The 18,468-nt window shown below is 38.6% G+C and overlaps 1 protein-coding gene across 1 annotated transcript in view; it reads right to left on the reverse strand.

The window, feature by feature from the left end:
- Positions 1–7,937, reverse strand: part of CD8B (CD8 subunit beta) — a 23,579-nt gene extending 15,642 nt beyond the window's left edge. Inside the window, exon 1 of the mRNA XM_072132633.1 lies at positions 7,865–7,937. Coding sequence (XP_071988734.1) covers positions 7,865–7,934 — 70 coding nt within the window. The 5' untranslated portion in view covers positions 7,935–7,937. The remainder of the gene's footprint in view (positions 1–7,864) is intronic.
- Positions 7,938–18,468: the final 10,531 nt, after the last annotated feature.

Raw genomic sequence — 18,468 nt, forward strand, 5'->3', positions numbered from 1 at the left:
GCCCACTGTGACCTCTGGTGAAGCTCTCAGAAAGCTTTACTATCCAGGCAGTCCCCTACTTAAGGACACCCGACTTACAGACGACCCCTAGTTACAAATGGACCCCTCTACCCACTATGACCTCTGGTGAAGCTCTCTGGATGTTACAATGTTCAGCTGTAAAGTGTCTGTAATGAAGCTTTATTGATAATCTTTGGTCAAAATACGGCAAAAAAAGCTTGAAACTTCAATTGTCACTCCAATTTTTTGTCTGGTGCGACAATTATAAAATATACAGTCAAAATTCAACTTAAGAACAAACCTATGGAACCTATCTTGTATGTAACCCGGGCACTGCCTGTATATATATTACCTTTATTTTATTATTTTACATATTTTCTACAACTCCTACTTTTTGGTTAGAAGGTAAAACACCCTAAAAGGAGTCTAATACTTGCACACCCGGTCACCGCCTTCTAGTGACCAACTCTGCATTGGTGCACGGACAAACCCAAGGCAACGGGTAGACGTGAGAAAGGACTAGAACTCCAGCCCTGGTCCGAGGAGGTGATAAAAACCTTCTTCTTTATTGATACTTCAAAAAACACACCGGATAGAAACTTACAGGATCAATGCGTTTCGGGGAATGCCCTATTGATGGCTGTAAAAACACCTGTTTACGATTAAGAATAAGGCAACAGGCGAAACGCGTTTGTCATTGGAAGAGTGCTGGAATTCTATACCCAGACCGTAATACACCCCGGTTTATATGGAGGTGGGGGGGGGGGGTGTTCCATTATTATTCAGGCTGAGACCAAACATCACGTGTGCCGGGAGGTTAATATATGGATGCTTAGAAAATCTGTCTAAATGTTTTTTCTTTTAATTTGTTAATATTATAATTATTAGTATAATTTTTGACCCCAAAAAATTTCGGAGGAGTAAAGAGAAGCCGTAGCGCCCCACGCACTCTCTCTCTAATCTCTTAATAGCCAAGCATTGCTTAACAAGATATAGAACTTTTTAGCTTTTCTGTCAATATGGCAGTATGAGGACTTGTTTTTTGCAGGACAAGTGCTGAATGGAATGGTTCCATTTTGTGATACCTATATCTTATTAGTCCACTTTTACCTACCCTGATTCAGTTTGGGTGGGTGGGTGGGGGGGGGAGTCAGTTGTTGTCAGTCACTGGTTAAAAAAAAAAACATTTTATTATAATATTTTCACACTAAAAAACTTTTGTACAATAAAAATAACTATTTTTTTTTCCAGATGAATGGATCTGTGGTTAAACCTGCATTTTTAATTTATTTAAATGTAATAATAATTGGGGAAGCTTTTCATATTTTAGAGGTTTTTGTTTGTTCTTTTTTTATTCCATTTTTTGGACATATAATCATTTGATCACTTGCCTTATACGTTATACTATTTGCTGTATGCTGACAAGTGTTCTGCTAGGCTAACCTGCTCAGTCAGAATCCATAGAATCCCATAGTTTCAGGGACAGGACTCCTTGCATCATAGTGATATATTGATGAAAGGAGCCGCTGCTTCCATGCAAAATAGCAGAGCCAACTTTGAGTTACTGTCAGAGTTTGCCACTGCTGGTCGGCCACCAGGCAGGTACTACTTGCATCATATTTCACTATGATGCAAGGATTCCCATTCCCAACACTGTGTCCGGTCTGTGAATTCCGATGAGCACTTGGGTCGGTTTGCATGTACCTACCACACACGGCCTTAGGCTCTGCCTCTGACATGACCTGTAAGAAGATCTGCGCTCAATCTGTAGGTCCCTGCTATATTACGCATCAGCACTCCACAGTCACATTTGAACCCTTCTTTCTGTAACCCCTTAGATGCCATGAACATTATTGATTGTGGCATCTAAGGGGTTAAACAACCAAGATCAGTGTTATTCTGATCCTAGGTGCTAAGAGTTCACAACAGAGCAAAGTCGGGCACCTAACCACATGCAATTTAAGATGCCGTATATGTACAGGTAGAGACCTTACTTGCAAAGATACTTGCTAGATCCATCTTATGATTTCATCTTCCATAAGACATTGAAGGTGGAGGTGTAGCTAGCTGTTTCGTTACGAGGGGCAAAAACTAAATTTGGACTATTGGCGGCTCTTCTCAGACCCTCCCCCTCCTCCCACTACTGTGGACCGAATATAAAAGTGAATAACAATCGGTATTGACTCGAAACGCAGCTTCATTTTCCTCTGTTGGTCTGCTGCTATTTTAAGGATGAATATGAAATAAAACTTTTATGTTTTATTACTGCACTCGGGGGAAGTTTGCTGGTCTGCCTCTTTGTATTTATGGGGATCACAATCTTATCAACCTACCAGTATGTTTTGGAGTGTGGGAGGAAACCGGAGGACCCGGAGGAAACCCACACAAGCACAGAGAGAACATAAGAAGTCTTTAGGGAGTATTGCTATGGATAAAGAGATGGGCCTGGAAAAAATTATGAAAAATATTATGGCAGCACTATAAATCTGAAGGTATTCTCTCCTATAACTTTAGTTTACAACTCATGAAGCAATTTTCCTTGACATTGGGATATTTTTTTACTCGAGTATAAGCTGAGTTTGGGTTTTCAGCACATTTTTTGTGCTGAAAAACTAGGCTCATACTGGAGTATATATGGTAGTTTGTGCTTAACGTTAAAGCCTAAAAAAGGGATCTAGTAACGGATCACAACGGATCCTATTCTTCTGTGTAATCAGACTGGCCAACCGGAATCCCAGAGGATCCTCCGATGGGCCCTGACTATAATCCCACACTGAGCCCCAATGATCACTCGTAAGACAAACCAATATGAAGGCTACTTTGGCTTTATTTGTCAGGGGTGTATGAAGGGTTGACCTTCTGGTTATCTGGTGAAACCAAGGAAGCCCAGTCTGACATTGTATGTTATGATACTTCTGTATATTTTATATTGTATACTATGGGGTGACGTTTAGAGATGAGCAGATCCAAAGTGTAGGTTCTAGTCCACCATTCGGGCTTGTTCCTCCCTTCCCGTCCGGAACGGCCAATGCAGCAATTAACGCCCCTAAATACTAGCCAAGGCTAAGCTTTGGGTCTGTTTATGTTGAGTGATGTTTTATTGGGTTTTTTATGATTTATGATGATACAAATGTAACATGTATGGCCAGTTTTACAGAAGTCCATATTGCATCATAAATTATGACCAATTTATGACATAAATTATGACCAAGTCTTCCAATCAGGCATTGAAGAAACATGGATCAGAGGAGTTGGAATTTTCTATAATTCTATAATAATTTTTTTTTTAAAGAATTAACTCATCCTTCCATAATTTTTCCAAACTGTACGTCTGACCAAAGTACAACAGGAATAGATTTATTATGAATTGCAAAACAAATTACCGTATTTTGGAGCTTCATCGTTATCCTTATTCTGATACAAACATGAAAGTGGAGATATTCTGGAAATACTGGTTTCAGTTGATTGAAAGCTACAAAAAGTAGCCAGTCGTATTTCCAAGTTTTTGGGGTTTTTTGCCCTTACAGGTACAGCTCTCTACACACAAATCTACACCACCTATATACATTACTTTCCCATTTGGTTGAGCATGCATGTCCTCGGAATGCATATAGAGAGATTCTTGCTGTCAGATACTTCCAGTTCTATCTCTTTTGAGATTTTCAGGCACAGCCCGATCCTGTTCACCCTTATAGAGAGAGTCAGAAGACCACCTACACATAAGATGGTCAGCGGCCTCATTCATATATCAGTGGGTTCAGTCGAAATAAATACGGCCATCCTAATGTATGATCACCCTAGCACCATACATATCTCACTTATGTGAGATACTTATAAAACGGAATATTTCAAATTCCTCAAACCATGGAACAGAATTTCCTAGTCATATTTACCGACCTATTATAACCCAAACAGATGGATTTTGCCGTGGTGTTATCCTACATTTCTTCACAGCTGTTCCTTTGCGATTCTGGGTTTATTACAGTTTTCGTTTTTTGCTTTAACACAAAGTCATTTCTGACCCACATTGATGCTTATCTTGATGTTTATCTATGTTTATCTCTGAACACAAGGAGCACTTGCTCTGCTTTCACTTAATCACATTACACACATAAACTCCCATCCCTTATTCTAACTTATGTATATTACCATATTATGGATCTGTCATATACATATTCCTAACATTTTTGCCATTTTTTAAAACTAAGTGGCAGACACAGTGGGGCACATTTACTTACCCGGTCCCTCGGAGTTCCTGAAAGTGCATTGTCCGACGATAATGCCCTGTGCTGCAATTCACTAAGATCGTGCGCCCGATATCCTGCATGTGTCGCTTCCCCGCTCAGGTCTTGGAGTTCACCATCTTCTTCCCGGTGCATGTAAGTGCATTGTCTTCCATCACAATTTGAAAGTTAAATCCCGCGCTCAGTCCGAATCAGTCGGATCGTCTGACGGCCCGTCCCCCGATCGCGTGCGACACAATCCCAGCACAAAACCCTGTTAAATACCCGTCAAAGCTGCGCAAATCTTGAAAACCGTGAACAGTCCAAACGAAAGTGCGATCCGCGACCCTTAGTAAATTAGCCCAATCTCTCCATTAGGGTAGACTGAATGCCCCATATGGTACCATAAGGCTGTTGCTGCCCCTTACACGTGAATTTCTAGTTTTCATGAGTTGAAAGTGTTCAGGAATACTTTTGCTGCATTTTTTGGAAAACCATAAATTATGTTAAAAGTGACATATTGAGAGTCCATATTGAATCTACTTCCTTTTGGGCAATAAGTACAAAGGTCTACCAATGACCAACCTCCCTCCCAAAATATAGAAGCACGAATGTGTTCGGAGACTATGGCGCCTTATTGACCCAATGTTTTTCTCCCCTTCGTCGACATATTATTAACATCTCAGGCACAAATCAGAGCCATATGCATATAGCCTGTCCCTCACCGCAACTTTTCCCCATACGCACTTCATCTATTGCCACTGAATACTTCATACCCAGCGATGCTTCAATGGAAGAAGACAATGGAAGAATACCTAGATAATAATAGGACATGCAATAAAAATATCCCAGATTGAGCGTGAGCATGCAAGGGTCCATTGGGACGGCCACGGGCATGAATTACCATATATACTCGAGTATAAGCCTAGTTTTTCAGCACAAAAAAATGTGCTGAAAACCCAAACTCAGCTTATACTTGAGCAAAAAAAAATATAGGTTTTACCAGGTTTTTGTGGTAAAATTAGAGGCCTTGGCTTATACTTGGGTCGGCTTATACTCAAGTATATACGGTACTTTATGCAAACTGAAGCCTTAAATGGTCCAATAATGTTGTTTTTCCTGGACATTGAGAGCAAACATTTTACATCATCTGAAAATGTTCCCAATGAAAAATTGTTCCACTTGCAGCCAATTTTAGTAGTGATTTCTACCTACGTTGCCCTATGTAGAAGTAGCAGTTTTGCCTGTAGTTTCGCCATCGTGGATGGTACATGTGCTTACTATTGCCCCAAAAATTCTCCCTGAAAAATTGTCAAAATTCTTCTGGAATGTTTATGTAACAAATTTGATGTAAAGAAGTTAACAGAAATCTAAAATTAAAAAAAAAAAAACTATTATAAAAAATATATACTATATATAAACTATTATTAAAAAAAACGACATCTTTATCTAGGGGCTTTTGGTTCCCCCTAATCACATGGTCATACCATATTGAGATCTATAATAAGCCAAACATATATGGATGTTTCCCATCCAATCAGGGTTGGCAATGATTATTTGGGCTTAACGGAAAAAAAAAATGAATTTGTGTGCATTTTTGTCTCAAAATTTCCCATAATACCAAATCAGCATCATTTAAGAATTTTTAGTATATGTGCTACCGAAATGAGGACGTCCCATGAGAATCTTTTCAATAATTTTTTTGGGATTATTTTTATCTTATCTCTACAGATATTACCACGGGTGTACTATTTTTTTTTTTTTTAGTCTATTATTAGTAATTGGCACAAAACACATAGAGGAAATTTCAATTTTCAGGTATAAAACATGTAGAATATCTAATAATCAGCTACATAATCATCTCAAATATTTGTTGCAAATTTTTTAATTTTTTTTTAACATTCAGATATTTTAGACCTGCCTATAAGATGCCACCACTTGTCTTGAAGAGGGGTTTTGTTTTACACTCTCAGAACGAGAGTTGTCCAATTTTGTTATGGTGGCCTAGTGTGGGAGGTTATAGACTACTTTGTTATTATATGCTGTACAATGTTTTTTACTTGAAAAAAATAAAAATTAATATAAATATTTTTATTAAGGATCCCGACTGCTACCAAAATCTAAAGCACAAACCATATCCCTCCTTGCAGATCAATACTCCATCACGTAGAGACAGTTCAATTTCTGTTTCATTTTAGCAGCATTTTCTCTAAACAAGTTAACAGTTTTTTAAAAAAAAAAAATTTTGGGAATCTGTTTCTCAATTCTGGACCAGGTTCCGATGTAATTTTTACAGTCCTGTATTTTTTTACTACATAACATAAAAACTATAAAGATAATTTTATAACTTTGTATAATTTACAAAAATTTCTAGGTTAATGTCTTTCTGTAATATGGACAAATTTATCACTTTTTTAATAAAAAAAAAAAAAGTTAGGTTCCATTAAATTCTCTTATAACCAAGCTAAGCAAATAGACGATCTTTATGTTTTGAGTACAGACTTCTCTGATAGACTAGGAAAGGTCTCGAAGTGTTTTTAATTAGGAGATCGTATCGTAAATATTTGCCGTGTATCTATGAGTTTAAAATTTTCTAGAATGTTCATCTACATTTGTAGAATTTGGATTCATTACCCCACGGATGAATGCATTAAAATGATCATCGGCCTGATCACAGGACAAAGGCCTCATACTGCCAGGTATCGAAAGCAAAATTTGGGGTCAAAATTTTTTATAAATATGTGTCGGAGTATAACCACCAGAGATTAAGAAGGTTGGTTGTTTCAGAGAAGATTGTGAATGTAGACAGAATACAAAATATCCAACATACATATATACAGGCAGTCCTCGGGTAACGTACAAGATCGGTTCTGTAGGTTTGTTTTTAAGTTGAATTTGTATGTAAGTCGGAACCGTATATATTTTATAATTGTAGCTCCAGGCAAAATTTTTTGGGTCTCTATGACTATTGGATTTTAAAAATGTTGGATTCTCATAAGAACCAGGATTAACAATAAATCCTAATTACAGACACCTGTGATAACTGTTACAGCTGATTATTGTAGCCTAAGGCCAAAGTACAGTAAATTACCAAAATCCAGAGGTCCGTTTGTAACTAGGGGTCGTCTGTTAGTCGGGTGTTCTTAAGTAGGGGACCGCCTGTATATAAAATGCTTGTCTTGAAGAAGTGAGAGGTACAATGGTTTGTCTATAATGAGATGACTTGAAGACTTTTTCGATCTTTTGGTTGGTGATTATAGTATAGACCTCATGGAGCACACATTGACCATGGGTCGAGATGGATCTGGCCAAAACGAGTTCTATTCAAGCTACAATCACGGAGCTTATCATATGGAAACTATATACAAATTCCTGTATAGGTTGAATGGGAAACAGTTTGTATAAGCAAGGCCAAAAAACAGGCTTCTAGACCATCGGAGAGGTCCACCACCACAACTTTTTATGATCTACTCCTTGGCCAGATACACCTGGTATAACAACATAACTTGAACGTCTGGGATATCACACTGTATGTAGACCAAGTTGACATGACTCAGTAGAATACATTATATCGCACGTGTCTGCCACTTACGTCCTAGATTTCTTATCATCTTATCTCCCCCACCCCGTCACCTGCTTACCTGTGACATAGAAACTTATGAGAGAGAAGCAATGAATGATGCGGGATCTCCACAGTCCAAGATGCTTCATGTTTGCAGAAGACTTGGTTGTAAGATGCCTGCAGCTGATGCTATGTAAACCAAGTACAACATCCTCCGCCAGTCACACGTGTAGCAGCTAGCAGCCAATCACTGGATAGTATCTTCTTACTAGAAACCTCAACAAGTCAGCAAGTCACCAAGACATCCTGTAGGGCTCTAGTAAATGGTGGCCATTGAGGGCCACCAAGACATCCTGTAGGGCTCTAGTAAATGGTGGCCATTGAGGGTCACCAAGACATCCTGTAGGGCTCTAGTAAATGGTGGCCATTGAGGGTCACCAAGACATCCTGCAGGGCTCTAGTAAATGGTGGCCATTGAGGGTCACCAAGACATCCTGTAGGGCTCTAGTAAATGGTGGCCATTGAGGGTCACCAAGACATCCTGTAGGGCTCTAGTAAATGGTGGCCATTGAGGGTCACCAAGACATCCTGTAGGGCTCTAGTAAATGGTGGCCATTGAGGGTCCTGTATATGGACGTTGGAAAATATCCATAAATGGTTCCATCTTACTAAGTCTCTGGGCACCATATTTTATGGGCACATATTTTATGACATTTCACTCTACTAAATGGATCCTTCATGTTTTAGGTGGAAGCCTGTGGTAAATATTAAACCAAAGGCTTTAACCTCTTAAAGACCTAAACCACCTATTCAATAGTTGGCATACATGTCACTCCCTCCACTGGATATAACATAGTTTTAGTCATATAAGACCCTTCGAGGGGTGTACACTTTTTTTTTTTAAACTTGGGTCCGGCTGCGAGAGATGACAATGTTGGGATGACAAGTTGTCCGTTTAGGCACTATCGGTGTTGCTCAGTGCTAGAAGTATATATTGTTGACCCGTCAGGACATTTAAGGGTGGAAAATTAACCCAATAGCAGAGCAGGAATAAGGAGAACATGCTAACATGGAAACAACGTAACCAATCTACTATCACTATTTACCCCCATTCATCTATAAATCTTATCTCATTTCTATCATATATATGGCTATATGTCATAACTGTCTAACTCTATATAATATCTATTCATATTGTATTTGTATATCTTTCTCGTAACTATCTATCTCATATCTATCTATCTATCTATCTATCTCATATCTATCTATCACATATCTATCTATCTATCTCATATCTATCTCATATCTATCTATCTATCTATCTATCTCGTATCTATCAATCTCATATCTATCTATCTCGTATCTATCTATCTCATATCTATCTATCACATATCTATCTATCTATCTATCTATCTATCTCATATCTATCTATCTCATATCTATCTATCTATCTATCTATCTATCTATCTAGAAAAAGAAAGTCCAAAGCAGCACAGTGTCCAATGTGGGGACCCCTATAGAGAGGGGGGGGTGCAGAGACTCACCAGTCCTGGTAAAAGACTTGTACATACACAATATCCAAAAAATTGAGGCAGCACTCCCAGGTCAAAGTGAAAAATTGGAAGGGTTTATTCACAAACCGGCGACGTTTCGGTGTTTATCACCTTTTTCAAGCCTATCTATCTATCTATCTATCTATCTCATATCTATCTATCTCGTATCTATCTATCTCATATCTATCTATCTCATATCTATCTATCTATCTATCTATCTCATATCTATCTCATATCTATCTATCTCATATCTACAAGAAGGAGAGTCTGAAGCAGCACAGGTAGGCGAGGGTGCAGCAGCCGTAGGACCCTTGGCTGGGGTCCGTCAAGATATTTGTTTGCACAAAAAATGATATCACTGTTACATTTATTGCTTATATCAATACCCAATGTATCTTTTTTAAATATGTATTGATTTTTATTGTGTATCATATTTATTGTCACTATGTACCTTGACCAATCAGCTACCTGCTTGGTCCTTAAATGTTTGGACATGCACATTGCACTTTATGCTTGAAAAAGGCGTGCCACAACGCCGAAACGTTGCACATGGAATAAACGCTTCACCCTTTTCCACGTACTTCGGAGTGCTGCCTCTTTCCTACAAATATCTCATATCTATCTATCTATCTATCTATCTATCTATCTATCTATCTATCTATCTCATATCTATCTCATATCTATCTATCTCATATCAATCTCCTATCTATCTATCTATCTATCTATCTATCTCATATCTATCTATCTCATATCTATCTATCTATCTATCTCATATCTATCTATCTATCTCTCTATCTCATATCTATCTCATATCTATCTCATATCTATCTCCTATCTATCTATCTCCTATCTATCTATCTATCTATCTCATATCTATCTATCTCATATCTATCTATCTATCTATCTATCTCATATCTATCTCATATCTATCTATCTCATATCAATCTCCTATCTATCTATCTATCTCCTATCTATCTATCTATCTATCTCCTATCTATCTATCTATCTATCTATCTCCTATCTATCTATCTATCTATCTCTCTATCTCATATCTATCTATCTATCTATCTCCTATCTATCTATCTATCTATCTATCTATCTATCTATCTATCTATCTCATATCTATCTCATATCTATCTCCTATCTATCTATCTATCTATCTCATATCTATCTATCTATCTATCTATCTATCTCATATCTATCTCATATCTATCTCCTATCTATCTATCTCATATCTATCTATCTATCTATCTATCTATCTATCTATCTCATATCTATCTATCTATCTATCTCATATCTATCTATCTATCTCATATCTATCTATCTATCTATCTATCTATCTCACATTGATACATCAACCTATCTAATATCTACCATATCTATTTATTTATATCTATCTCATATCTATCTATAGCGCATCCATCTATATTTATCCAACTATCTCATATATTTCTATCATCTAATGGGGCAGATTTACTTTAGTCTGATGTGTGGTTTTTGGTTTTATTTTAGTGACTTTTATCCCTATTATCTATGGATGATATACATGATTATATGGATGGACCTCATCCCTATATTATCTACTATCAATGTATTAACTATAAATATTTCTCCTATTTATCTAATGTCTATCTAGACAATGAACCCCATAAGTAGTGATATCATCCTATGTACCTACATAATAGAAATCTATGATTTTCATATCGATACTTATTGCGATCTAAAAATGAACATTTGTAGTCAACAAATTAGAAATTGGTAAAAAAATGGTAAACCACACCACGGTGTAGTAGTGACTTAACGATAAAACTTCTTTGCAAGACCCGCAGTGATCTATACCAGATTTTACTCTGTTAAGTTGCCAATTCTGTCACCTCATTTATTTATATTTTGACCCTTTTCACCGTTGAGATTTTAGATGGTTGTGTTTTCACCATATTTCTGGACCGTGTCCATATCTGAGCCCCATGTATGTTGTATTTGCACGATTGTGGTATAAATCCCCTACAGATCTGCTCTTCCCTACTCTCCCTTTGGTTTTTATAAATCCTTGATTGATTTCCTTGATTTATTAATTTCTGATTGACACTCGAAAAAGTAATGAAATTGTAGTTCGTTTTTCTACGGCCAAGTCATCTCATGCACCTCATCATGTGAAATCTCCAGACACGGTGGTAGGTAAGGAAGGAAACATCTGTCGATCTACGTGACACAGTTTGCGTTGCTTGGGGGTCGTAGAGCTTAATGCAGGTATCAAAAGTTAAGATTGAATTGAACGAAAAGTTCTAGAATTCTAAAAAAAAATTTAGCTCGAACGAGGAAGTCATCGCCAAGACAGAGGCATATTTTGGAGAGTTCGACAAATCCTATGTTTTGGAGTGGTTAAAAAATGTATCTTTCTAAAAGGGGACTATGTTGAAAAATATATATATATTTTTTTTAAATGGTGTCTTCATTTTTAACATAGATACTTATTGAACCGCCCTTGTATGTCTTAAATTTAGTTCGGTCTTCAAAGGGGAGAGTTCAAAGTTTTCATCATAAGTCCTTCTACTTCATGCTCATCGTTTACTATCGAAATACTAACAAGAAGAATAAGAAAAACCCAAAAAGAATAAAAATAAGAAATATAATAATGTATCTGGTGTTATCATTTCGCATTAATGCCTATCCCCGGGTAGAGAACATGAAGAACCTTAGAAATCACACAAGCAGTGATACTTTAAGGTGACACTCATTTTTTAATCATAAAATTTTTAGATATTTCTATCTATAGATGTTACAGTCACACCTAAACCCTGAGAGGTCAATGGCGTCTATTACATAAGAACATTCCAGTATTATCAATAACACATGGAAAGTGATGGACCCTGTATGCACCGAGCTTCATATCATGACCAAGGTTTGTAGCTTACACAAGGATTTTTTTTTTTTTTACCTATATGGTATGCAAATATTTTTGCAGCATATATTGATACAATTTTTTTTTTAAAAAACCTGGATTTTTGTACTATTTAGAAATAAAACGGCACAAAACATATACAATATAATAATAAAATAATTCTTATTATGACAAAGATATTTAAGAAGATTATTTTTACAAATTTTGACATTTCCAAAAATATAATATTATTATGAAGAATAAATATTGTGCAATATTTTCTGTAGGAAAAAAAAAAAAGTAAGAATCTTTTCATTAGTTGTTTTTGTAGTTTCTTTTCAGATGTCATTTTGTGCATTACTACGAGTTACGAGAGGAAGAGGAAGTTTTATGTCTCGGTGACAATTGGATTTTCAAAAATTTTTGCTGTCACCGGACCAAGGATTATGAATAAAGCTTTACTACAGACAACTAAAGTAACATCCAGAGGTCCGTCTGTAAGTTGGGTGTCCTTAAGTAGGGGGCTTTTTGCTTAGAATTTTTGACCTTGAAGAAAGTACAGCATGTTCTGTCATAATGTAGTAGACCAATCACAACTCCCTTCTACTTAACAGTAAAAAATGTTATAACTCACAGTATAAGGATCCCCCTCCATCATTGAAGAGCCCCCTATTACCAGAACCTACCTCCCCCGCTCTATCTGTAGTCATGCTTTTAGTAATCAGGAAACCTCCTTCTACTTATATTTTTCTGTTATCATACATCAGCTTTCGGGATTCGCTGCAAAAAAAAAAAAAAAAAGATACAAATTGATAGACAGCGGGGAAAATAACTTTTTGATACACTGCAAATTTTGCAAGTTTTCCCGCCTACAAAGAAAAGAGAAGTCTTGTAATTTTTGTAAGAGGCAAAATCTAAAAATATTTAGAAAATCACATTGTGTGGTTATGATATAATTAATTAGCATTTTATTGCATGGAGTGTCAGATACAGTAGAAAAACAGGATGTGATATTTATTACAGAAACCAATTACAGAGATCAGACGGAATTTGTCTGACTCCTCCATACAGATCTTCTCCGGATCTTTCAATTCAAAGATTTTCGAATAGGTTTAGGTCTGAAGACTGGCTATGATACTCCAGGACCTTGAAATACTTCTTGCTTGTTAGAGCTTAGTTGTCCTGACTCCTGGTTATGTGTTATCATCAAGCTAGAAGACAGCCACGATCAATGATCTTACTGCTCGAAGGCCAAAATTTTCCAATACATGACCACATCCATTCCCTCTTCAATAGTCAAGTTGTCCTGCCCCCTTTGCAGAATACAATCACTCTAGTATAACGTGTCCACCTCCATGCTTCACAGTTGGAATGATGTTCGCGAGGCTCTACACATCCTCTTCCAAACACGGGACATGGAGTTGATAGCAATAAGTTCTATTCTGGTCTCAGCTGACCCCATCCTTTTCTGATGTCTCCTCTGTATCATCCACATGGTGTAGTGTGTTGTTAACGGCAAACTTTGACCTCACTTCAGGTCATTGACCACGTCCTCCTGTGTAGTTTTGGGCTGATTCCTGACCTTTTGTCATCCTTACCCCCCATGAGATCTTGCATGGAGCCCCAGACATATTCAGATTGAGTCATCTTGTGTTTCTTCCATTTTCTAATAATTATGCAAACAGTTGTTGCCTTCTCAACAAGCTTTTTGCCTGTTGTCCTGTAGCCCATCGCAGCATTGTGTAGGTCTACCATTATGTCCTGGTGTCCTTACACAGCTGTTTGGTCTTGGCGATGGTAGAGAGGTTGGAGTCTGATTAACTGTCCGGACAGGTGTCTATTATACAGGTAACAAGTTCAAAAACTTGCAATTAATCTAGGTAATGAGAGCAAGAGGAGCCACTTGTAATATGTTCACAGTAGGAGGAGCTTCTTAAAGTGAACCTGTCACCAGGAATGTAATTTTTAGCTGGTAACAGGTTCCAATAGTTTATGCTATGGTCATTTTAAGAATCATTTCAGTATTGTATAAAATGTTATTTCACATTACCTGGCTCCCTGCCAGCAGTCTGTGGGGAGTCCATCAGGGATAGGTGGGGGAAGTCTGTGTGGCTGTATCTCAGTTTCGTCAGTCATGTGCATTGAGCAAGCAGGGGACATGGGGGGGGGGGGGGATGGTGTGGAGTAGAGGAAAAGTAGAGGCACAAACAAGCTACGGCTGCCCTCTCCCTCAGAACTCTACAAACCCTGCTGGGCCAGGTAATGTGAAATAAAGTTTTATAATGTATTGAAATAATTCAGAATGCTGACAAAGGAATTTTTAAATTCATCATAGCATAGACTATTCTCGGGTTGCTTTAAAGGACACCTACCAAATAGGATTACTGGTGGTGGAGTGTCCTAAATAGGCTGATTGTTACGTCTAGGGGATGGGGAGACCATGTTTACATATATTTTGGCTTCTTTATTGCCGAAATAATAACTTTGTAAAAGTGCCAGAGTCGCTCAGTCTGACGGCGCACGAGCGCCTTTCGGCTTCCCCGCTGCAAGCCTCCTCCTGTCGCTGCCCAGGTAACTAGGATCCGGCCGTGACGACAGCCGAGGCGTGGAGAAAGCGGGGCATATGCTCTCTCCTAGTCCTGCAGCCGACAGCAGGAGGCTTGCAGCGGGGGTGTGAATTAATTAATATCCGGGGAAGCTGAGATGCACTCGGGCGCGGTCAGTCTTAGCGCCTCCGGCACTTTTACAAAGTTATTATTTTACCACTAAACAAGCCGAAATACATGTAAAACACGATCCCTCCATCCCCTAGACATAACAAGCAGCCTGTTTAGGACACTACCACCAATAATCTAACAGGTCTGATAGAGACAGAATTCTTGCTGGTTGGTTAGTGATCAAACACTTGCTGAAAAATTACAGACTCCCCCTGCCCCCAATCTTTGCGAGTGGGATAACTCACAAAGTCGGCAGTGTATCACTGTAATTATATTCTCAGGCAAGATTACACATATACAGAATTTAAAAACATAGATGTAACATGGAATGAGATGGATAGATATTGTAAGGTTATCCCATAAACACAATATGGTTCGGGGAGGGTTTTATATGCGTCAGAGAAGGCAATGATGTTACACCGATATGCTGAAGGCCTAACCACAAAATCCACCACATTAACATCCTATCTAGGATACATGTGAACAAACCGTCTTTGAAGTATCTGGTAAACCGTATAACGTGCTGCAAGTACTATTTACTTAATAGATTTTAACTTGAAGCTATTGATATCCATTTCAATGTCAGGAGGGCTTCATAAGGTCGATATTTTACTGACTATAAATAAAATAATACAACACTCAATGTCATTAATCACAAAATGGAGCTAAAATAGGTTGCTTTTAAGATCCACAAAACTTAATGGGCTTTCAGTCAGAAATATCTCTAAGATGGCCACCTCAGGATACTACATCTCCCATGATCCCTCAGTTCTCAGTAACAGCTCCTTCCTCTTATGCTCTGCTCCTAGTGATGTAACAGACTGTCCTGCTCTGTTACTATTGTGAGATGACGTTTCACCACAACACCGGCCATACTGGCTGTACTGCAACCAACCAACTACAGCCAAACATACTGATGATCACATGACCGGGCAGGGAGGTGCAGGACATGTGGCCATCTTCTGTCCTGTGTCTCCACCAAAGGGACAAAGTTACAGGACTGAATAAAAGGCCAGCAGCGTTTTAATTCTTCATTATAGCGTATGTCCAACAACATTTTTCTGCTAAGGGGAGCAAAAGTTTAAACAACTTATTGCATATTAGCTTCTATTTTAATGACCCATTTGAATATTAATTATGCAGCACCATTAATTCCAGTGAAGAGGGCTTTCTAAGGAAGGGAAAGCTTGAGTTCAGACCACACTGGGTCATGATCTGGAGGGTGTTCATACTGGTGACAACATACTGCTAGTGGTTGGTTAGGTGAATTTCTGATAACAGGCTCCCTTTAAATGGCTCGGCACTGTATGTTCATTAGACTACGTGTACACTGACCATCCATCTGTCTTCCCAATGTGTAGGATCTACAAAACAACTCTGAATCATGCAAGTTGGGAGATCTGATTTGTATTTTTGAACACAAGATTAATCGAGTTTTAAAACTAGAGAATTTTGGATGAAATCATCCACGTCTTTATCATGAGTCCCAGAACCTTCCTGAAGATATTTTGCCGCGTGGCCACTGTCATTGACCTTCATTAAAGTAAAGGTAAGAGAAACATCAGAATTGCTAGGACCTATGTTTTGCCTTCCCTGACTTCTTCCTGGTAAACGCTCTAATCTCCATTATGTAGATAAAATCAGAATTCATTAGACCAAGAGGTCTTCTTCCGTTGCTCGAAGGCTATCCTTAGGCACTTTTAGTGGCTACAAAGCCCCACAGGAGAGCAATGCATCATGCACCGTCGTGTGCTCTAAAACCATTTCATAGCCATTCGGAACATGTGTTTTTTTTTAAACTTGAGCCACGGTAGTCCTTCTTTTGGATACTAAATGTTGCCACTTTTTGCACTTCCCTCCACTAAGTGGAAGGAGACAAAGCTTAAAGGACACCTGTCATCAGGTCTCTGCCACTAGTCCTGTCACCTCTACCTGTTGGAGCAACTCACAAGGATCCCATCCCAGCCTTTATCTAGTTATTTCATACATTAATCCTTATAAAATCATCTATTCTTTATTATGTAAATGAGGCTGGTCACATGGTCAGAGGCAGTGATGTCACCCCTGTTACCCCTCCCCTCTCCTCCCCCTGCTCATGTCTGTGTGTAATGTATAGTAAAGCATTGCTAGTGTCTGTGCTGCATCTGCTGACATGCTGCATCCTCCTAATATACAGGTGAGAGACACAGACATCAGCTACACATAAATCTGACATGTTCTGCTGTAACATGGCTGCCTGGAGCTGCTGTATCTCTCCTAAACACACACACACACACGCACACAGGCTGCAGGGGGTGTAGCCACCAGCACCAGGAAGCACATCATTATACAGCCTCACATCATTATACAGGCTGTCAGTCAAGCACTGGGGGTGTGGCTGTGCCTCCCACCCATGAATAGAGTGGACAGCTTGAATATGCTAATGCTTCATTGGACATTTCACAGGTCATTTGCATACAGCTTTAGGACCTCATTGCTTAGGTTTACAGGCATGTAGAGGGACAATGAAGGGATAGAGGCAATGCTCTCTAATGGCAGTTTATGAAAATATATTTAGTTTAGGGGGTTATTTTGCATGACGGGTTATCTTTAAGAACAGGCTATGCATCCAAACGATGGTACGACAGCTTTGACCTGATTATTGGGCATTCCTCGAAGAAAGAGGGCAGAGACGGCCCAGAGATGTCAAATAAGCAAAAGTCCTTGAAGATACTTCCAGCAGCATCGATACTGCTCTGTTGTCTTCCTTGCAGTCATGTCTGCCTACTCGGAAGAAAGGTCACACATTTATTATCCATATGTTGGGAGAGGATCAGGCACACTTAATTTCAGCATGTCCAAACCATTGTTCCGTTTGTCAACGCCTATGCACACTTGGCTGAACTGAGTGTGCTCCAGTACACAAAAGGGGGGTCAAGAGCAATAAGAGGTGACTAAATGATTCCTAGTGAAAGCGTAAGGTTGGTTGAAAAGGTTCTTCGAGATTTATAGCTTGATCACTTGTCATGACATCAACTGGGTCTTTGAAAAGTGCAATGCGCCAGCGGGTGCTGCTCCCCCATTGCAGTGATGTCGTATCTATACATCATGTGGAAAAACTGCAGCTCAGTCCCATTCAAGTGCATAACCCACAAGTGTACATGGTCTCACTAGTGCACACTGCGGGTGCCATGCTAAGAGTAGGAAAAAAATTAGACTGTCAGAAGTGGGATTCGAACCCATTCACTTTTTGGTAAGCCTCAATGGTGTGGAGTCTTACTACACCAGAAAAATACCCAATTGTGGGGGGAAAAAAATGGAAACATTTTGGCTGTGATTTTATTGAGATACAGTAAAAGGTCGAATGCGCCTTCCTCCTCTAAATTCATAACCTAAAAAATCTATAAGGTCATAAGGTCACACACAAAATGAATACAACAACCCGGAAAGTAGAGATTGTCCTGAAAAAATATTTAAAAAAAAAAAAAAGGTTTAATCCTGTATAATAACTCTATGGGGATACAAATCAAAAACCACCTGCGTTAAAAACCAT

Source organism: Engystomops pustulosus, chromosome 1 (genome assembly GCF_040894005.1).
Source record: "Engystomops pustulosus chromosome 1, aEngPut4.maternal, whole genome shotgun sequence".
Taxonomy (NCBI): domain Eukaryota; kingdom Metazoa; phylum Chordata; class Amphibia; order Anura; family Leptodactylidae; genus Engystomops; species Engystomops pustulosus.